The following is a 20,920-nucleotide window of genomic DNA, read 5'->3' as shown; positions in this document are numbered from 1 at the left end:
CTGTGTATCAGTCTCTGAGGTGAAACCTCTTTAAAATGCAGAGGTTAAAAGAGAGATAAACTAATGGGATGCTGTAATGGGAGATAATACATTCAGTCCTACAGAGAAGCTTCTGAAGCACAGAAATAAAGGACTGCTGACACTTTAGACAAGCTGAGCCACATAGAAGATACTGAGACCAACCATGAAGCAGACACCAGTCAAGCTGCCTGAACTCCAAGACAAGCTGCATGAAGGAAATAGTGTCTCAAAAGGCACTTCAACCTCCCTTGAGCTGCCTTCAAGCTGTGCAGTGATCCCCAGGTTTCCAACTTCATTAGTTATTACCCCCACAGCTGTCATTGAGTCCTTTGTGCTTCTGTCTGTAACCCCTTACCCCCACTCTTGTAAGTCACTGTGGAAATTATTGTATCAAAGGCAGCATTCACACAATTCTGCCTGTCCTCTGACTTTTACAATCTTTCCAGTCTCTTGGCTTTGTTCCCTGAGTCTTGCAGAGGAACATTGGTACAAAGGTCCCACCTACAATTGAGCATTCACAGTTTCTTATTCTAGGAGTTTCTATAGCAATGCTTCTCTGTATTCATCACTACCTACTACAATCAGAAATGTCTCAGAGCTGAGCAGTGGTGGTGCATGCGTGTAATCCCAGCAAGATCTGTGAATTTGAGGACAGTCTGGTCTACAGAGTGAGTTTCAGGAGAGTCAGCTGTTATACAGAGAAGCCCTGTCTCAAATCCTCCCCACAAAGAAAACTTCTTTTCTCAGGTACATACATGCATACATGCACACACGTACACATGTGAAATGAATATAAATAAATTTTGTGATTTTTCTGACACAAGAGAGAAGTTTAACAACATGAACACATAGAAAACAATTGCCAATAGGTTTCTACTGGGGCACTAAACAATTTATTTAAAATCCCAAGCATAAAGAAAGAAAAAAAATAGAGAAAAATCCCAGACATGAAATTTATTCTTTAGGGGAGTAATACAAACCAACTAAAGGACCAGATAGTTAACACTTAAACAATGTTTCCAGTATTTCTCCAGTGAGAATGTTTGAATCAAGGTCAATAGTGTAGGCTGCAGAGACCAGTACTCTATAAGACAATTGGTATCTTTTCTTGCAAAGAACTTTAGACAGTACCTTCTGCCACTGTGAAAGCTAGCCAATGGGGAGGGTGAATATTTTTTGTCATTTCAAGATTGATTTCTCTGTGCCCTACACTCAAAATATGAGCCGTCTACATCAATAAAGGCATTGCCATCTAGTTATGAAAGAAAGCAAGATCAATGGCAAAGATTTGTATTGGTTTATTCTACTGGGACTTATCTGGACAGTAGTATAGAGGGAAACTCACTAGTTGAGGTGCTTCTGGAAAAAAATGTAAAGAATATGATTGCCTTTGAAGAGTATCAAAATGAATGAGACAGGTGTGTAAAAAGGTGAATGACACAAAGCGGTGGGAAACCCCTACCCACTCAAGCTATTTTGTGTCTTTAATTTTTTAGGAGCTACTCACAGGGGTGCCCTACAGAAAAAAACTAGATTCTGATAAGTTCCCATTGAGGATAACTAGGAACTCAATGGGATACATAACTCCTTGTCAGTCCTTTATCAGACCCAAATATATTTAGTTCCCTCCAGTCTGTCTTCAGAGATCAAGGATCAATAAGAAAGTGTCTCCATTCTCTCACTTAAATCACACAGGGAAGAGAATTGTAATTGCATTAGCTAACTATCACCTTGGGGGAAGTCTTGATAAAAGTTCGTGCATGATCATGGCACATGGCTACTATGGGTGAAATGATAATTTTAGGGCTGAAGAGGCATGAGGTCACAAAATCACAGACAATATCTCAGGCACAAGCTGCCTGAGTCCTGCTTTTCCTGATCTCTGGGGCCATGGCACCAACATCAGCACCCTAGTAAAAAGAAGAGTGCAGAGAGCGTAATTGATTGCCAGTGTCAGAATCCTGTGACTCACAAATGGGGAAACCTGTGAGACTTGATGTGAATGTTCATAGCAGCAAACAGATGTAAGTTATAACATAGATGTATCTGAAAGAAATATTCTGTTGATGTCATATATGATTTGTAATGTGTTACTCTTCTTTTCTGCCAAATTGAATACATGATATTTTAATGGAATGGTTTTTGAATAATTTCAATAATTTATTAAACTTCAAACTAGTGTTATATTAAAATGTCTGAAATTTTCCAACATTTACCGAGATAACTCAATAAAATTCATATTTTAATTAGTTAACAAAAAAGAATTCACAAGTATGAAATTTCATTGCAGCAAAAAGATCAAAAGATCCACTCACTGATTAGCAATAAGATTATATAAAACTAGGTGATGTGTTGAGCTGCATTGCTGAAACAAGTCTATAAACTGGCAGGTGTGAAGAGTGGTTGCTCAATGCACTATCTCCTTCTCACTGTCTCTGTCACCACTCAGCCGATTTTAGAAGCCTAATTTAGCCTTAATCAGAAAATGAATTTATAAATACTGGACTGCTTTGACACCGGTTCAAGTATATTCGTTTTTATGACTAACATTAGGGGCTGCCACGCATGCTGTTAAAATTGAAAAGCTGTATTGTGTTCCTCATCTGTAACAGGACTATGGATATGATGTGTGATTTCAAAGTACATGGAAACAGCCTACCACTTTTCCAAGCAAAAGAGAAGCAGCTGAAAATTTCTAGTAGGACTCACTGCAAATGACACAGTACATGTCAGTCTGACATCTTCTCATAAACTGTCAGGGTGACTGCTGGACCTGACACCATGGTAACCAGTGAGGTGATAATAAGAATCATCTTCTTGTCACAGACTGTGGTTGGGTTTCTGGGCAATTCCTATCTCCTTCACCATTATCTACTGTTTAACTTCAGTGGATACACACTGAGGTCCACAGACTGGATTCTGATGCATTTGACTGTAGCCAACATCTTACCTTTGTTGTGAAAAAGAGTGCCCCAAACAATGGCATCTTTTGGGTTGAAAGACTTCCTCAATGATTTTAGATGCCAAGGACTATTTTATCTCCACAAAGTGGGCAGGGGTGTGTCCATAGGCAGCGCTAGCTTCCTGAGCATCTTCCAGGCCATCACTGTCAATCCCATGGATTTTAGATGGGCAGAACTTAAAGGAAGAAGACAAAAACATAATGGTTCTTCTGTTTACCTGAACTGGATCCTACACATGCTTGTTAGTCTTAATCTTGTGTTTGTGAGAGCAAAACACAACAAGAGCAACACAGTAGATCTAAAAGTTCTGGTACTGTGCTGCTGCTTCTTTTGAGAAAATTAACGACATATTGTATGCAACATTTCTGTCAGTTCCTGATTTTCCTTTTTGTGGCCCTGATTTTTCTTTTTTGGGCCAGCACCTGCATGCTTCTCATACTGCACAGGCACAGGCCTTCTTTTACACACTCTCCTTCATCTTTATCATCTGTTTAACTCATTACCGATTGTTCCTGCTGAATATGTCTACATTCCTTGCTGAATGTTTTCCCACTATCAGCCCTTTCCTGCTCTTGAGCCCCAACTCCAGCATTTTCCAGGACTTTATCTCCACAAGGAATGGAAAAACACCTAATCTTAGGATGAACATATAATTGAAAGCCTTTGCACAATTTTATTGTTTTTATAATTGCACCATAATATTGAAAGAGGAACATAGCAGTCATTTAATATACAAACAGATATTTTATTAAAACAAGCTTTGTATTGTGAATATGTGTATATATGTATAAGCACACATAACATACATATATAAAAATATATTTATTCATATAGCATTAATTATCCACCACTAAACATTTTCAAACACTGTGGGTACCTTAGGTAAGTGTGGCATCTTAAGAAAAAGAATGAATACAAAATCTAAATTACATGTTTTACAGAATTACAAGAGTGATAAATATGATTTAACATAAAAGTAATATATTTTATATTGTTTTGCTATATTTTATGAGAAACTTGATAAAAACTTATTTTCATTTAATTTTAGGCTTATTTTAAGGTATATTTGTTGAAACAACCAATGTATTCAATGAAGTAATATGTATGTTGAATTCCTATTATTGGCTTTTTGTCATAACATTATAAATAGGTTTAGCTTAAATATCCTTGGTCTCTCATTGTACTTTCTTTTATCTCTTCATTATCCCATAAAAATTCATTTTCACTTTTTTAAATATTTTTTTTATTGAGAAAATGATGCCAAACTGGTCTACAAGAGCAAGTTCCAGGACAGGCTCCAAAGCTACAGTGAAACCTTGCCTCAAAAAAAAAAAAAAAGTTTATTCTTTTTAAAACATCTAAAATCCCTCTTAAAGTTCATACTGTCCTATAATACCAAGTCTGTAAAATATCCCAAATCTTTCTACAATAGCAATAATTTCTCTATAACTTCAAAGTCTCTCTAAAGTTCAAGAGTTAAAGTTTCTATGGGAAGTGATTTTCATTTGTGGGTTCTGTAACATCAAACATAACTTGTATACTCCCTTACTCCAAGAAGGTAAAATGCATGGCACAATCATAGTCTGATTAGAGCAAAATCAAATTACAAACTGTATAAGTAACTCAGTTCTTTGTTCCTCCAAATGGCTTGAGGATCTCCTCTGGCACTGGCCTCTACAGCACACAAAGCTTGTCTACTGGACTCAGGCAACTCGACTCTACAGTTACAGCTGTTACTGGTGATAAACCCTTCACAGTGACAGCTCCAAAATGCTACAAATCCTCTTCATTTCAACGAGCACCCTGTCCTGGACTTCCTTGAGGAACTCTGACCCTGTGACTGGGTGCCTACACTCAAATGTTCCTCGTTGTCCTTTAAACCTTTCTCCTACTGCAACTGAGCTGCAGTTTAAACAATAGTCTCCCCAGTCCTCTCTTTCGGTATTCCAACCTTGCCAAACAGTATCAAGCCTCAGTTGCTCTCTACAAATCCCAGCATCAATTCCAGTCCAGTAACACCCAAGCGACTCTCAAATAATAGCAACTTTGGTTGCCAGCATGAGAAGGAACTTTTGTCCCATTTAGAACCTCAGCTTTTGTGAGCTTTGAGGAAATAATTCTAAATGATTTTCTCTTCAAAGATGCCACTGGTCTCTTCTTAGTCACACTTGTTTCTAGAACCCCAGTTGACCGGCATCCTTTGTCTTAACAAAACAAAGTTTTTACTTTAGTGTTTCCAGTTAACCAATATCTTTTGTCCCAGTAAAACAAAGATTTTACTGAAGCATTTCTGGACTCCTGTGATCAAAACCACCTTTTCTGTTTCTGGTGATTAGACTACTTATATTATTAATGCAGAGCATGACATAAATGTCCCTGGAAGAAGTTGTGGTTCTCTTTGAAACTTCAGAAGCCATTCTCTGTCATCTGTTCTGCTCTCTTCTCAGTTCCCCCAAAAGTTTAGTCACTTCTCTAGCAAAAACTAAGAGTTCTTCTGCAATCCCCCTCCCAAAACAGAAACAGAAAATTTATACAGACTGATACCAATTCCTGACTTAATCAGGTTTTTATAGCTTTGATAAAACTCTAGGAACAAAATCAGCTAGGTGAAGAAAAAGATTTAGTTATTGCCACAACTCTTATCTCACATTCCACCACTGAGGGAATTCAGAGCAGAACTCAAGTATGGAAGGATCTAGGAGTCAGGAATATATGCCCAGATCATGGAGGAGTGTTTGTTACTATCATTCTTCTCATGATTGGCTCAGTCTTCTTCTTACTACTAACCATGCCTAGAGGAAGCACTGTCTACTCTCGGCCAGAATATTCAAAACAAATCATTGAAAATGCCATATAGATTCATCTATCAGGAAACTGATGGAGCTGTTTTCTTAATTTAAATTTCCTCTTTATAATTCGTTTAATAGATCCGGTTTCATACTTTAAAAAAAGCTAAACATTAAAAGGACATGGAGTTCAAGTGGAAGGAGAGAGGGTAGAGAAATATATCACAAAGATTAGAGTGTAGAAACACATTTATAAAATTTCTGTTGTCAAGCCAAATGATGGAAGAGATAGGTAAGCAGCAATGCAAGAATTCCTCCAACATCCTGAAAAGCAACATGATGATGCCAGAATCCAGTGAACATGCAACAGGAAGACTTGAACATCCTAACCCAGAAGAAGTAGAAGAAATCAACTTTAAATGTAACCTTATGAAAATGACGAAGACCCTTAAACAGAAAGTGAAAAACTCCCTTAAAAATGGAAGAGAAGACAAACAAAAAGTTAAATAAATAAATCCCTCAGAAATACTAAAAAAAAAAAACCTTCAATCAAACAGGTAAAGGAAACAGTTCAAGACTTGAAGAATGAAATGGAGGTAACGAAGAAAACACAAACCGAGGGATGGCTGGATATGGAAAATCTGGGCAAATGAACAGGAACTACAGAGACAAGTATAACCAACAAAAAACAAGAGATAGAAGAAAGAATCTCAGGAGCTGAAGATTCTATTGAGGAAATGAACTCAGTGGTCAAAGAAAACAACAAATGCTTAAGACATAACATCTAGGAAATCTGGGACACCATGACAAAGACCAAATCTAAGAATAATAGGGGTAGAAGAAGAAGAATTACAGCTCAAAGGCCCAAAAAATATATTCAACAAAATTATAGAAGAAAACTTTCCCAACCTAAAGAAGGCTATTCCTATGAAGGTACAAGAAGCTTACAGAACACCAAATAGAATGGATCAGAAAAACATCCCCTTGCCATATAATAATCAAGACACAAAACATACAGAATAAAGAAAGGATATTAAGACCTGCAAAGGAAAAAGGTCAAGTAACATATAAAGGTAAACCTATCAGAATTATACCTGACTTCTCAAAGGAAACCATGAGAGACAGAAGATCTTGGATAGATGTGCTGCAGACACTAAGAGACCATGGATGCAAGCCCAGACTACAATATCCAGCAAAGCTTTCTTTCACCATGGATGAAGAAAACAAGATATTCCATGACAAACACAGATTTAAACAATATGTAGCCACAAACCCAGCATTACAGAAGTACTAGAAGGAAAACCTCAACCCAAGGAAGTCAACAATACCCACAATTGCACAGACATCTGACAACCCTCAACCAACACAACCCAAAAAGGAAAACACACAAACACTACCACCAAAAAAGTGACTGGAGTGAACAACCACTGGTCATTAATATTTCTTAATATTAATGGACTCAATTCACCTATAAAAAGGCACAGGTTAAGAGAATGGATATAAAAACAGGATCCAACATTCTGTTGTTTACAAGAAGCACACCTCAATCTCAAAAACAGACACTACCTCAGAGTAAAGGGTTAGGAAAAAGTTTTGCAGGCAAACAGACCTAAGAGAAGTGGGTGTGGCTATCCTAATATCTAACAAAATTGATTTCAAATGAAAATCAATCAAAAGAGATGAAGAAGGGCACTTTATACTCATGACAGGAACAATTCATCAAAATGAAGTCTCAATCCTGAATATGCCCCTAATATAAGAGCACCCACATATGTAAAAGAAACATTACTAGAACTCAGATCACACATCAAACCTCACATACTAATATTGGAGATTTCAACACTCCTCTCTCATCAATGGACAGGTCAATCAGACAGAAACTTAACAGAGAAATAAGAGAATGAACAGATGTAATTAATCAAATGAACTTAACAGACATCTATAGAATGTTCCACCCAAACAAAAAAGAATATACTTTCTTCTCAGCATCTTATGGAACCTTCTCCTAAATTGGTCACATACTCGGTAAGAAAGCAAGCATCCGCAGATTCAAAAAAATTGTTGTAACCATCTGTGTCTTATTGGATCACCATGGAGTAAAGTTAGAATTTAACAAAATTTCACCCCCAGAAAGCCTACAAACTCATGGAAACTGAATAGTCAACTACTGAACAACCCCTAGATCAAGGAAAAAATAAAGAAATTAAAGTCTTCTGTGAATTCAATGAAAATGAAGACACAACATACCCAAACTTATGGGACACTATGAAAACAGTGATAAGAGGAAAGTTCATAGCACTAATTACACACACAGCACACTTGAAGCCTCTAGAAAACCTCTAGAAAAAAAAGCAGACTGACCCGGGAGGGGAAGAAGACTAGAAAAAAATCAAACCGAGGGCTGAAATCAACAAAATAGACACACAGGAAACAATCCAACAAATATCTGGTTCTTTGAGAAAATCAACAAGAGTGACAAACCCCTATCCAAACTAATCAAAAGACAGAGAGAGGACACTCAAATTAACAAGCTCAGAAATGAAAAGAAGGATTTAACAAGAGACTCTGAGGAAATTCAGAGAATCATTAGCTCTTACTACAAAAGCCTGTATGCCACAAAGTTGGAAAATGTAAAAGAAAAGGACTTTTTAAAGGTAAATACAATATGCCAAAATTAAATCAAGACCAGATGAACAACCGAAATAGACCTATAAGTTGTTAGGAAACAGAAGCTGTCAAAAAAAAAAAAAAAAACCAGGGCAAGGTGATTTTAGTGCAGAATTCTACCAGAACTTCAAAGAAGATCTAATAGCTGTACTCCTTAAATGATCCACATGATAGAAACAGAAGACTCATTGCCAAACTCTTTTAATGAAGCTACAGTTACCCTGATACCCAAACCACACAAAGACATAACCAAGAAAGAGAATTACAGACCAATCTCACTCATGAACATCGATGCAAAAATTCTCAATAAATTACTGTCAAACTGAATCCAAGAACACGTAAAAAAATCCATTAAGATCAAGTAGGCTTTCCCCCAGAGATACAGGGTTAGTTCAACATGCAAAAATCCATCAATGTAATCCACTATATAAATAAACTGAAAGAAAAAAACCATATGATCATTTCATTAGATGCCAAGAAGGCATTTGACAAAATTCAACACCTCTTTATGATTAAGGTCTTGAAAAGATTAGGGATACAAGGATCATATCTATATATAATAAAAGCAATATACAGCAAGCTAACAGCTAACATCAAATTAAATGGAGAGAAACTAAAGCCATTCCACTAAAATCAGGAAAAGACAAGGCTGTCCACTCTCTCCATATCTCTTCAATATAGTTCTTGAAGTTATAGCAATAGCAATAAGACAAAATAAGGAGATCAAGGAGATTTGAATTGGAAAGGAAGAAGTCAAACTTTCATTATTTGCAGATGATATAACAGTGTACATGTGACCCCAAAAACTCTACCGGAGAACTCCTACAGCTGATAAATAACTTCAGTGATTTGACAGGATACAAGATCAACTCAAAAAAACAGTAGCCCTCCTATACACAAAGGATAAAGAAGCATAGAGGGAAATCAGAGAAACATCACCTTTCACAATATCCACAAATAGCATAAAGCATCTTGGGGTAACTCTAGCCAAAAAAGTGAAAGATCTACTTGACAAAAGCATTAAGTCTTTGAAGAAAGAAATTGAAGGGGATACCAGAAAAATGGAAGGATCTCTCATGCTTTTGGATTGCGAGGATCAACATGGTAAAAATGGCAATTCTACCAAAAGCAATCTATAGATTCAATGAAATTCCCATCAAAATCCCAACAAAATTCATCACAGACCTTGAGAGAACAATAATCAACTTTATATGAAAAAACAAAAAAACCCAGGATAGCCAAAACAATCTTATACAATAAAGGGACTTCTGGAAGCATTACCATCCCAGACTTCAAACTCTATTACAGAGCTACAGTATTGAAAACAGCTTAATACTGACATAAAATCAGAGACATTGACCAATGGAATCAAATTAAAGAGCTGGATATTCATAGGTCCACAAACCTTTGAACACCTGATTTTCGACAAAGAAGCTAATATTATACAATGAAAAAAAGAAAGCATCTTTTACAAATGGTTTTGGCATAACTGGATGTCAACCTGTAGAGGAATGAAAATAGATCCATATCTATTGCTTTGCATAAAACTCAAGTCCAAATGGATTAAGGACCTCAATATAAATCTGACCACAATGAACTTTATAAAAGAGAAAGTGGGAAGTAATCTGCAATACAAGGGCACAAAAGTCCACTTCCTACATATAACCCCAGTAGCACAGACAATAAGAGCAACAATAAATAAATGGGACCTCCTGAAACTGAGAAGCTTCTGTAAAGCAAAGGACACAGTCATTGAGACAAAAAGGCAGCCTACTGAATGGGAGAAGATCTTCAACAACCCCTCATCAGACAAAGGACTAGCCTCCAAAATATATAAAGAACTCAAGAAACTAGATATGCATATTCTAAATAACCCAATTAAAAAATGGGGTACTGAACTGAACAGAGAATTCTCAACAGAAGAATTTCAAATGGCTCAAAATATATGTAAAAACATGTTCAACTTCCTTAGTTATCAGGGAAATGCAAATCAAAACAACTTTGGGATACCATCTTACACCTGTCAGAATGGCTAAAATCAAAAACACCAATGATAATCTATGCTGGAGAGGATGTGGAAAAAGGGGAGCACTCAACCATTGTTGGTAAGAATGCAAACTTGTGCAACCACTTTGTAAATCAGTGAGTCAGATAGAGACAGAGACCCACATTGGAGCAATGAACTGAGCTCCCAAGGTCCAGTTAAAGAGAAGAAGGAAGGAGAATATGAACAAGGAAGTTAGGATCACGAGGGGTTGGTTCACCCACTGAGAGTGTGCTTGAGCTAATAATGGGAGCTCAGTTGAAGAGAAGAAGGAGGCAGAATATGAACAAGAAAGTTAGGATCACGAGGGGTTGGTCCACCCACTGAGAGTGTGCCTGAGCTAATAATGGGAGCTCACCAAATCTAGCTGGACTGGGAACGAAGGAGCATGGGATCAAACTGGACCCTCTGAATGTGGCTGACAATTGGGGCAGACTGAGAAGCCAATGATAATGGCACTGGGATTTGTCTCTACTGCATGTACTGGCTTTTTGGGATCCTATTCTATTTGGATGCACGCCTTTCTAAGCCTGGAATGGAGGGGGTGAGCCTGGCACTTCCCACAGAGCAGTGTACCCTGCCCTCTTTTAGGACTGGATGGGGAGGGGGGAGGGTGAGTAGGGGATCAGGATGGAATAGGGAGGAAGGGCGAAAGTGGAAATTTTGAATGGTATTATTTATAAGGCAAAAAAAATAAATAAAAATGCACAAAAATAGGTATCCTAAAAGATGAAACACAAATGACTGAGAACCCCTTAATTCAATGTCATTAGTCATCACTGAAATAAAAACTGCAACAACTTTGATATTTCATCATGTACTACTCAGTATGGAAAACAATTGATGTTGGCAGTGATATAGGGAAAAGGAACACATACCCTTTGCTGGTGAAAGATCAAACATGTATAACCATCGTGGACATCATTGTCTCAAATGCAACATTCACATAATCCTGACAGTCCTCTAAATTTTATAATCTTTCCACACTCTTTTGGCATTGTTCACTGAGCCTGGCAAAAGAAATATGATACAGTTGTTCCCTCTAGAGCTGAGCATTGAGAGTTTCATACTCTACCAGTTTCCATAACACACATAGCAAAAATATAGAGTTTATGTTATATATATACATATATATGTGTATATATATAGAGAGAGAAATTTAGAAAGCAAAGAATAAAAGCAACATATAATTCATAAATTCCAGAGAACCTAAACAAAAAAAGAGGACCCTAAGAGAGACATACATGGTTCTAATGTACATTGGAGGTTGAAAAAGATAAGATCTCCTGAGTAAATTGGGAGCATGGGGATCATGGGAGAGGGGAGAAGGGGATGGGAGAGAAAAGGAGCGAATGGAGAAAAAGTTATTTATTATTACTACTACTATTATTATTATTTTATTACTTAAAAATACCAATACTAATTCTCCCTCTCTCCCCTCCTCTCCCTCTCTCCCCTCCTCTCACTTCCTCCATACACCCTCACTTCCTTCCCACTCCAATTCTAAGAGAGGGCAAGTCACCCTTCCCTGTGGTAAGTCCAAGGCTTTCCCTACTACATCTAGGTTGAGCAAGGTATACATCCAAAGAGAATAGGATCCCTAAAAGCCAGTATATGCAGTAGAGACAGATCCCAGTGCCACTTTCAGTGGCCCCTCAGTCTGCCCCAACTGTCAACCACATTCAGAAGGACTAGTTTGATCCCGTAATCGTCCATTCCCAGTCCAATTGGAGTTGGTGAACTCACATTATCTCATGCAAACTGTCACAGTGGGTGAACCCCTCATGGTCTTGAACTCCTTGCTCATGCTCTCCCTCCTTCCACTCTTCAACTGGACCTTGGGAATTTAGTCCAGTGCTCCAATGTGGTTCTCTGCCTCTGTTTCCATCTGTTGTTGGATGAAGGTTCTATGCTAATATTTAAGATAATCATCAGTCTGACTTTAGCCCAAAGCCAGTTCAGGCACCCTCTTCTTGCTTGCTTAGGGTCTTAGCTGGGATCATCCTTTTGGATTCCTGGGAATTTTTCTAGAGCCAGTTTTCCTGTTAACCTCCAAATGGCTCCCTCAATCAAGATATCTCTCTCTCTTTTTTTTTTGCTCCCATGTCTGTCCTTCCTCCATCTCAGGAACAACACAGACTGTCCACTCTCTCCATATCTCTTCAATATAGTTCTTGAAGTTATAGCAATAGCAAATAAGACAACACAAGGACATCAAGCGGATTCAAATTGGAAAGAAAGTCAAACTTTCATTATTTGCAGATGATATGACAGTGTACATAAGTGACCCTCAAAACTCTACCAGAGAACTTCTACAGCTGATAAAATACCATCAGTGATGTGTCAGGATACAAGATCAACTCAAAAGAATCACTAGCCCTCCTATACACAAATAATAAAGAAGCTGAGAGAAAAATAAGAGAAGCATCACCTTTCACAGTAGCCACAAATAACATAAAATATCTTGGGGTAACACTAACAAAGGAAGTGAAAGATCTATTTGACAAGAATATTAAGTCTTTGAAAAAAGAAATTGAAGAAGACACCAGAAAATGGAAAGATCTCCCATGCTCTTGGAAAGGAAGGATCAATATAGTAAAAATGGCAATTCTACCAAAAGCAATCTATAGATTCAATGCAATCCCCATCAATATCCCAACAAAATTCTTCACAGACCTTGAAAGAACAATAATCAATTTCATATGGAAATACAAAAACCCAGGATAGCCAAAACAATCCTATACAATAAAGAAACTTCTGGAGGCATTACCATCCATGATATTAAGCTCTATCACAGAACTACAATAATCAAAAGAGCCTGTTATTGGCATAAAAATAGAGATGTGGACCAGTGGAATCAAATTGAAGATCCAGATATTAAGCCACACACATATGAACACCTGATTTTTGACAAAGAAGCTAAAATTTACAATGGAAAAAAGAAAGCATCTTCAATAGATTTTGCTGGCATAACTGGATGTCAACCTGTAGAAGAATGAAAATAGATCCTCATCTATCACCATGAGCAAAACTGAAGTCCAAATGGATTACAGACCTCAATATAAATATGACCACAGTGAACCTGATAGAAGAGAAATTGGAAAGTAGTCTGCAACACAGGAAACTACTTCCTAAATATAAGCACGGTAGCACAGACAATAAATAAATAAATAAATAAATAGGACCTCCTGAAACTGAGAAGCTTCTGTAAAGCAAAGGACGCAGTTAATAAGACAAAAAGGCAGCCTGCTGAATGGAAGAATATATTTACCAACCCCACATCAGACAAAGGAATGATCTCCAAAATATATAAAGCACTCAAGAAATTAGATATTAAAATTCTAAAAACCCAATTTAAAAAAAATGGTGTACTGAACTAAACAGAGAATTCTTTTTTTTTTTATTTCTTTTTTTTTAATAATTTTTTTTATTAAGAAAAGAAGAAAAAAAAACATAAACAAAAAACAAGTTTCCACCTCCTCCCAGCCTCCCATTTCCCTCCCCCTCCTCCCACCCTTCTCCCCCTCCTCCCACCCTTCTACCCCTCCCCCCACTCCTCTCCCCCTCCCTCTCCAGTCCACAGAGCAGTCCATGTTCCCTGCCCTGTGGTAAGTCCTAGGTCCTCCCCCCTCCGTCCATATCTAGGAAGGTGAACATCCAAACTGGCTAGGCTTCCACAAAGCCAGCACATTAAGTAGGATCAAAACCCCGTGCCATTGTCCTTGGCGTCTCATTAGCCCTCATTGTTCGCCATGTTCAGAGAGTCCGGTTTTATCCCATGCTTTTTCGGTCACAGTCCAGCTGGCCTTGGTGAGCTCCCAGTAGATCCGCTCCACTGTCTCAGTGGGTGGGTGCACGCCTCGTGGTCCCGACTTCTTTGCTCATGTTCTCCCTCCTTCTGCTCCTCATTGGGACCTTGGGAGCTCAGTCCAGTGCTCCAGTGTGGGTCTCTGTCTCTGTCTCCATCCATCACTAGATGAAGGTTCTATGATGATATGCAAGATATTCGTCAGTATTGCTCTAGGATAGGGTCATTTCAGGTTCCCAATCCTCAGCTACCCAAGGAACTAACTGGGAACCTCATGTTGGGCACTTGGGAGCCCCTCTAGGGTCAAATCTCTTGCTCACCCTAAAGTGGTTCCCTTAACTAAGAATTGTGGTTCCGTGCTCCCCTATCCACCTTTCCTTTATCCCAATTCTCCTGATTCCCCTAAACAGAGAATTCTTAACAGAAGAATTTCAAATGGCCAAACATACATGAGGACATGTTCAACTTCCTTAGCAATCAGGGAAATGCAAATCAAAACAACTTTGAGATACTATCTTACACCTGTCAGAATAGCTAAAATCAAAAACACCAATGACAGCTTATGCTGGAGAGGATGTGGAGAAAGGGGAACACTCATCCATTGCTGGTGGGGATGCAAACTTGTGCAACCATATGGAAATCATTTTGGTGCCTTCTCAGAAAATTGGGAGTCAACCTACCTTAGGATCCGGCAATACCACTCTTGGGAATATACCCCAAAGAGGCTCAATCATACTACAAAATCATTTGTTCAGCTATGTTCATAGCAGAATTATTGGTAATAGCCAGAACCTGGAAACAACCTAAATGCCCCTCAACAGAAGCATGAATAAAGCGTGGCACATTTACAAACAATGACATCTTGAATTTTGCATGCAAATAGATGGGATTAGAAATCACCATCCTGAGTGAGGTAACCCAGACCCAAAATAATGAATATGGTATGTACTCACTCATAAGTGGATTCTAGTCATAAACAAAGGACATTGAGGCTATAGTCCATGATCCTAGAGAAGCTAAGTAGTAAGGTGAACCCAAAGAAAAACATATATAGATACACCTGGGAATTGGGAACAAAGAGGATTATCTGACAAAATTGGGACCATGTGAGTGGAAGGGTAGAAGGAAGGTGAAAGGGAAGGGTTTGGGTTATGTTGAGGGAATGGGATAGTCAAGGTATTTCTTAATAAAAACAATTATAAAAAGAAACATGAACACTTAGAAAAGAATTACCAATAGCTTTTTATTGTGGCATAGATTTCACTAAACAAAGGATTTGTTTAAAATCCCAGGCATGAAATTTATTCTTTTGAGCAGTACTCCAATCCAACCTAGAGACCAGTTCATTAACACAATCAACATTTCTACTATTTCTCTAGTGAGAATATTTGACTCAAGATCAATTTTGTAGATGCAGGGACCAGCACGCAATAAGACAATTGATATCTTTTTTTCCCAAGCACTACTGACAGCACTTTGTGCCTCTGTGAAACCTAGCCAGTGAAGGGTGTGTGTGTATTCTCTTTGCCACTTCCAGTTTGATTTCTCTATGCCCTACAGTCAAAACATGTTCTTTCTACACCAATAAGGTGTTATCATCTAGTCATGAAAGGAGCCAGATCAATGGCAAATATTTGTATTGGTTTATTCTACTGGGACCTATCTTGACCATAACTAGTATGGAGGGAAATACACCAGTTCAGATGTTTCTGAAAAAAAAATGTATAAAGAAGATGATTGCCTTTAAAGAGCATCAAAATGAATGATTCAAGTGTGTTAAAGGTGAATTACATAAAGTTGTGCGAAATACTCATGCACTCAAGCTATTTTGTATCATTCCTTAATTTTTTAGTAACTAAAATTATGGCACATCTTATAGTGAAGCAGTACAGAGGAAACTGGATTCCGGGTAAACTCTCATTGAGGAAAACTAAGTTGATGAGATACACAACTACCTATCAGTCCTTCCCATGTCAGACCCCAGGGTTTTCAGATACCTCTGTGTAAGATACTGTCTGTCTTCAGAGGTAAAGGATAAATAAATAAGTGTCTCCAGTCTCTTCAACATTCACTTAAATCACAGTGGGAAGAGACTTGTAATTGCTTTAGCTAACTATCACCTTTGGGGAGAAGTGTTGAGAAAATGTATACATATCATGGTACATAGTTTTTATAGGTGAAATGATAATTGCAGATCTGAAGGGAGGTGAGGTCACAGAAACATAGATCCATATCTTAAGCACAGGTTGCCTGACTCCTGCTTTTCCAGATCTCTGGGGCCATGGCACTGAGATCACCACCCCAGTAAGAAGAAGAAGAGAGCAGAGAGTGTAACTGATTGCCAGTGGCAGAGTCCTGTAACTCACAAATGGGGAAGCCTGTAAGACTCACTGGAAATGTTCTTACCAGGGAAATAATGTAAGTTTCAATACATAGATATGATCTTAAATTAATAATATTCTGTTAATATGATACATAATTTTATTGCATTATTTTTCTCTTTTCTACAAAGTTGAATACCTGGTATACTATGACAGTTGTTCGGATTAGGGTCATTGCCTCTATTTCTAACCTCAGTTGTGTGAAGCTTTTGTGCCTTTTCTGTTATTGAAAGATTGTGGCCTTTTTGCAAATAACCCAGCAAGCTGCAGATTCATCTTGCATCATAATGTCTGAAATGTGCCTACATTTATCAAGATAGTAAAATAAAACATCATATTTTAATTAGCTAACAAAAAGAATTTAGAAGTACATGAAGTTTCTTTGCAGCAAAAGTTCAAAAGATGAACTCACTGAGTACCAAAAGGATTATACAAAACTAGGTGAAGTGCTAAATTGCATTTCTGGAAGAACTCTAAAAGCTTTCAGGAGTTCATTTCACTCTCTCACTTTAACTGTAACCACTCAGCCAGTTTTAGGATCCTAATTTAGCCTTAATCAGAGAGAATTTATAAAAAAAAAATAAGCTTCACTACTTAGACATTAGTTCATGTCTATTAATTTTTATAACAGTAAAACAATGAAATAAAATTAGTGGCTGCCACACATGGTGTTAAAATTGAAAAGTTGTTTCCCACCTAAAGCAGGCCTATGAATGTGAGGTATGATTTTAAAAGTCATGGAAACAGCTACCCCCTTTCCAAGGAAAGAAAAAGCAGCTAAATCTTTCTAGTAGGACTCACTGTGAATGACAAATTACTTCTCTGCCAGGTATCATCTTTGATACACTATCAAGCTGACAGCAGGACTGGACACCATGGTAGACAGTGAAGTAGCCATAGGAGTGATCTTTTTGTCACAGACTATGGTTGGAGCTCTGGGCAATTTTTATCTCCTCCACCATTATCTGTTGTCTCACTTCAGGGAACACACATTAAGATCCACAGACTGGATTCTGATGCACTTGGCGATAGCAAACACCGTAACTTTATTGTGTAGAGGAATGCCCCAGACAATGGCAGCTTTTGGGTTGAAAGACTTTCTCAATGATTTTGAATGCAAAGTGATTTTCTATCTCAACAGAGTGGGCAGGGGTGTGTCCATAGGCAGCACTAGTTTCCTGAGTATCTTCCAAGCCATCACCATCAGCTCCATGGAATCCATATGGGCAGAACTTAAAGGTAGAAGACAGAAACATATTGTTTCTTCTGTGCATCTGAGCTGGATCCTATATATGCTTGTCAGTAGTCTAAATCTTGTGTACTTAAGAGCAAAATACAACAAGAACAACACAGCAAGTCTAAAAGATCTAGGATACTGTGCTGCTACTCCTACTGAAAGAATCAAAGACATACTGTATGCAACATTGCTGTCAGTTCCTGATTTTCTTTTTGTGGGGCTCATGGTCTGGGCCAGCACCTCCATGGTTCTTATCCTACACAGACACAAGCAGAGGATGCAACACATGCCAAGGGCCAAGGTCTGGTCCAGATCTTCCCCTGAGTCCAGAGCTACTCAAACCATCATTTTCCTGGTAAGCACCTTTGCCTTCTTTTACACACTCTCCTGTGTCAGTATGATATGTATAATTCTTTCTAGTCATCACAGATGGCTCCTGCTGCAGGTGTCTGCATTACTTTCTGGGTGCTTCCCCACTGTCAGCCCCTTCCTTCTCATGGGCCATGAGTTCAGTGTGTCCAGGTGTTTCTGCTTTATCTCCATAAAGAATGGTTAGAAAAAATGGTTAGAAATAGAAAACACTATCCTGTGTGAGGTAAGCCAGACCCAAAAAGAGGAACATGGGATGTACTCACTCATATTAGGTTTCTAGCCATAAATAAAGGACATTGAGCTTATAATTCACGTTCCTAGAGAAGCTAAATAAGAAGGTGAATCCAAAGACAAACATATAGTCATCTTCCTGGATATTAACCTTAATCAGGTGATGAAAGGAGACAGAGACAGAGACCCACATTGGAGCACCAGACAGAAATCTCAAGGTCCAAACCAGGAGCAGAAGGAGAGAGAACACGAGCAAGGAACTCAGGACGGCGAGAGGTGTACCCATACACTGAGACAATGGGGATGGTCTATTGGGAACTCACCAAGGCCAGCTGGCCTGGGTCTGAAAAAGCATGGGATAAAACCGGACTAGCTGAACATAGCGGACAATGAGGAATACTGAGAACTCAAGAACAATGGCAGTGGGTTTTTGATCCTACTGCACATACTGGCTTTGGGGGAGCCTAGGCAGTTTGGATGCTCACCTTACTAGACCTGGATAGAGGTGGGCAGTCCTTGGGCTTCCCACAGGTCAGGGAACCCTGATTGCTCTTCGAGCTGATGAGGGAGGGGGAGTTGATCGGGGGAGGGGGAGGGAAATGGGAGGCAGTGGTGGGGAGGAGGCAGAAATCCTTAAATAAATTAATTAATTAAAAAAATATAAGAAAGAAAAATCTTTCTTCAATTGAACACACACATTCAAAATTTTGAACAATTTTATCTTTTTCATAATTACATTGCAAGAGGTAATGAAAGTATTCAGATTATGGCAATTAATAATTCAGATGTCAATGCACCATGCCCTGATGGAGATAATCCTATCTACCAAAGCCAACAGGACCACTGACTCTGAAAACCATTTCCCTGTATCCGTAATTTCTTTCATATGCCACTTTCTTCCCTAGAATAGCTTTGGGTGTTTGTTTACCCCCTGCTTGTGTGTTCATCCTATAAAAATATTCCATCTGTTGGGTATATATATCTGTGAATGTTCAAGAGAATGACTTTTTATTTAGCTATATAACTTCAATATATAGAATATATACTGGGATATGCTTCATAACTATATCTATTAGTCCAACAAGGACAATGGACACTTAACAGTCTGCCTTGTTCTTTTGCTCAACTAACTGCACATAATTAGCTCACTTTCACCTCAAAACAATTTCAAGGTAAATAAAAGGCTTTTTGTCAATAGATGGTAAGTCTGAAACCTTTACAACTATGTACAAGATCAGAGCTATAGATGTCCAACTAAGTTTACTAAGAAATGCATGCCAATTCTTTACTTGCTAGTATAATAACAATTAATCTGTGCCTCAAAGTTGTCCTTGGGCTCTGTACCTGCCCATCTGATCACACTTTTTCTCCTATGTCCATGGACCCTTGTGTTGTCATGGCAAATGGCTCAGGTCCTTATCACTTGCTCTGGGAATATGCTTCTGACAAATGAGAGAATTTTTTTTATCACTTTGAGATTCCTGAATGAGATGAGTTTTTATAATAGAGGAAGAAGAAACAAGGAGAAGAAGCTAAGAGGAATTAGAAATAGAAAAGGAGAATTAGGATAAAGGCAGATTGCCAATATGATATTCAATCTTTTGTTGAAATAAAGGACCAAAAAGCTGAGACCTGAATTTTCTACTCTGGGAAAAAAAGACTCATTACAAAGAGTGACTGATATCCCTTTTCAGAGATGAGAAGGGAGCCTATGTGTTGGAGGAGGCTGCTTGTTTGTCCAGGCTTCCCAGAACCAAAATAACCACATGGAAACTATATTAATTATAACACTGCTTGGCACATTAGCTCTAGCTTCTTATTGACTAACTCTTACATCTTAATTTAACCCATTTCTATTAATCTGTATATTGCTACGTAGTAGTGGCTTACCAGCAAAATTCAGGATTCCTGACTTTGGCAATGGCTCTCTTACCTCTCTCTCTCTCTCTCTCTCTCTCTCTCTCTCTCTCTCTCTCTCTCTCTCCCTTTCTTCTCCCAGCATTCAGTACAGTTTTCCCCATCTACCTAAGTTCTACTCTATCAGACCAAGGCAGTTTCTTTATTCATTAACCAATAAAAGCAACACATAGACAGAAGGACCTCCCACATTACCTAAGGGTTTTTACTGCTGCTCAGAAACTGGGACAAATACTTACGAACAGCATTGTAATTGGACTCTCGCCCATCACAGAAACCTTTTCTTGTCTTTTGATTAAAATGTATTTAAAAGAATTGTGATTTGACAAATTGTGTGTTTATTTTTAATATCTACACTATAATTATGGTATTGACCATTAATGCTTGTAACTTCTTTAGTTCACTACAATATGTTAAGGATTAGAAAAAGTTTGGACCTTGTTTATGAGGTTTGATACTATCAGTGAGGTTTTGTATTTGACATGCTTAATAA

The 20,920-nt window shown here is 38.1% G+C and overlaps 1 protein-coding gene and 1 pseudogene across 1 annotated transcript; both read left to right on the top strand.

The window, feature by feature from the left end:
- The first annotated feature begins 2,721 nt into the window (after window positions 1-2,721).
- LOC121449778 lies at window positions 2,722-3,637 on the top strand (annotated as a pseudogene).
- A 13,908-nt stretch (window positions 3,638-17,545) lies between these two features.
- LOC121449777 (vomeronasal type-1 receptor 4-like) lies at window positions 17,546-18,463 on the top strand. Its single transcript, XM_041654456.1, has one exon. The coding sequence runs from the start codon at window positions 17,546-17,548 to the stop codon at window positions 18,461-18,463; it is 918 nt and encodes a 305-aa protein (XP_041510390.1).
- The last annotated feature ends 2,457 nt before the right edge of the window (window positions 18,464-20,920 follow it).

The sequence above is a fragment of the Microtus oregoni genome, unplaced genomic scaffold, assembly GCF_018167655.1.
Source record: "Microtus oregoni isolate MIOR12 unplaced genomic scaffold, Mior012 000006F_ref0000085, whole genome shotgun sequence".
NCBI lineage: Eukaryota > Metazoa > Chordata > Mammalia > Rodentia > Cricetidae > Microtus > Microtus oregoni.
The sequence above is the reverse complement of the archived record's forward strand: the minus strand, read 5'-3'. Positions and strand labels throughout refer to the sequence as shown.

Bases quoted from the DNA above. Each gene is read 5' to 3' on its own strand.
- LOC121449777 (XM_041654456.1), top strand. From the start codon at position 17,546: ATGGTAGACAGTGAAGTAGCCATAGGAGTGATCTTTTTGTCACAGACT.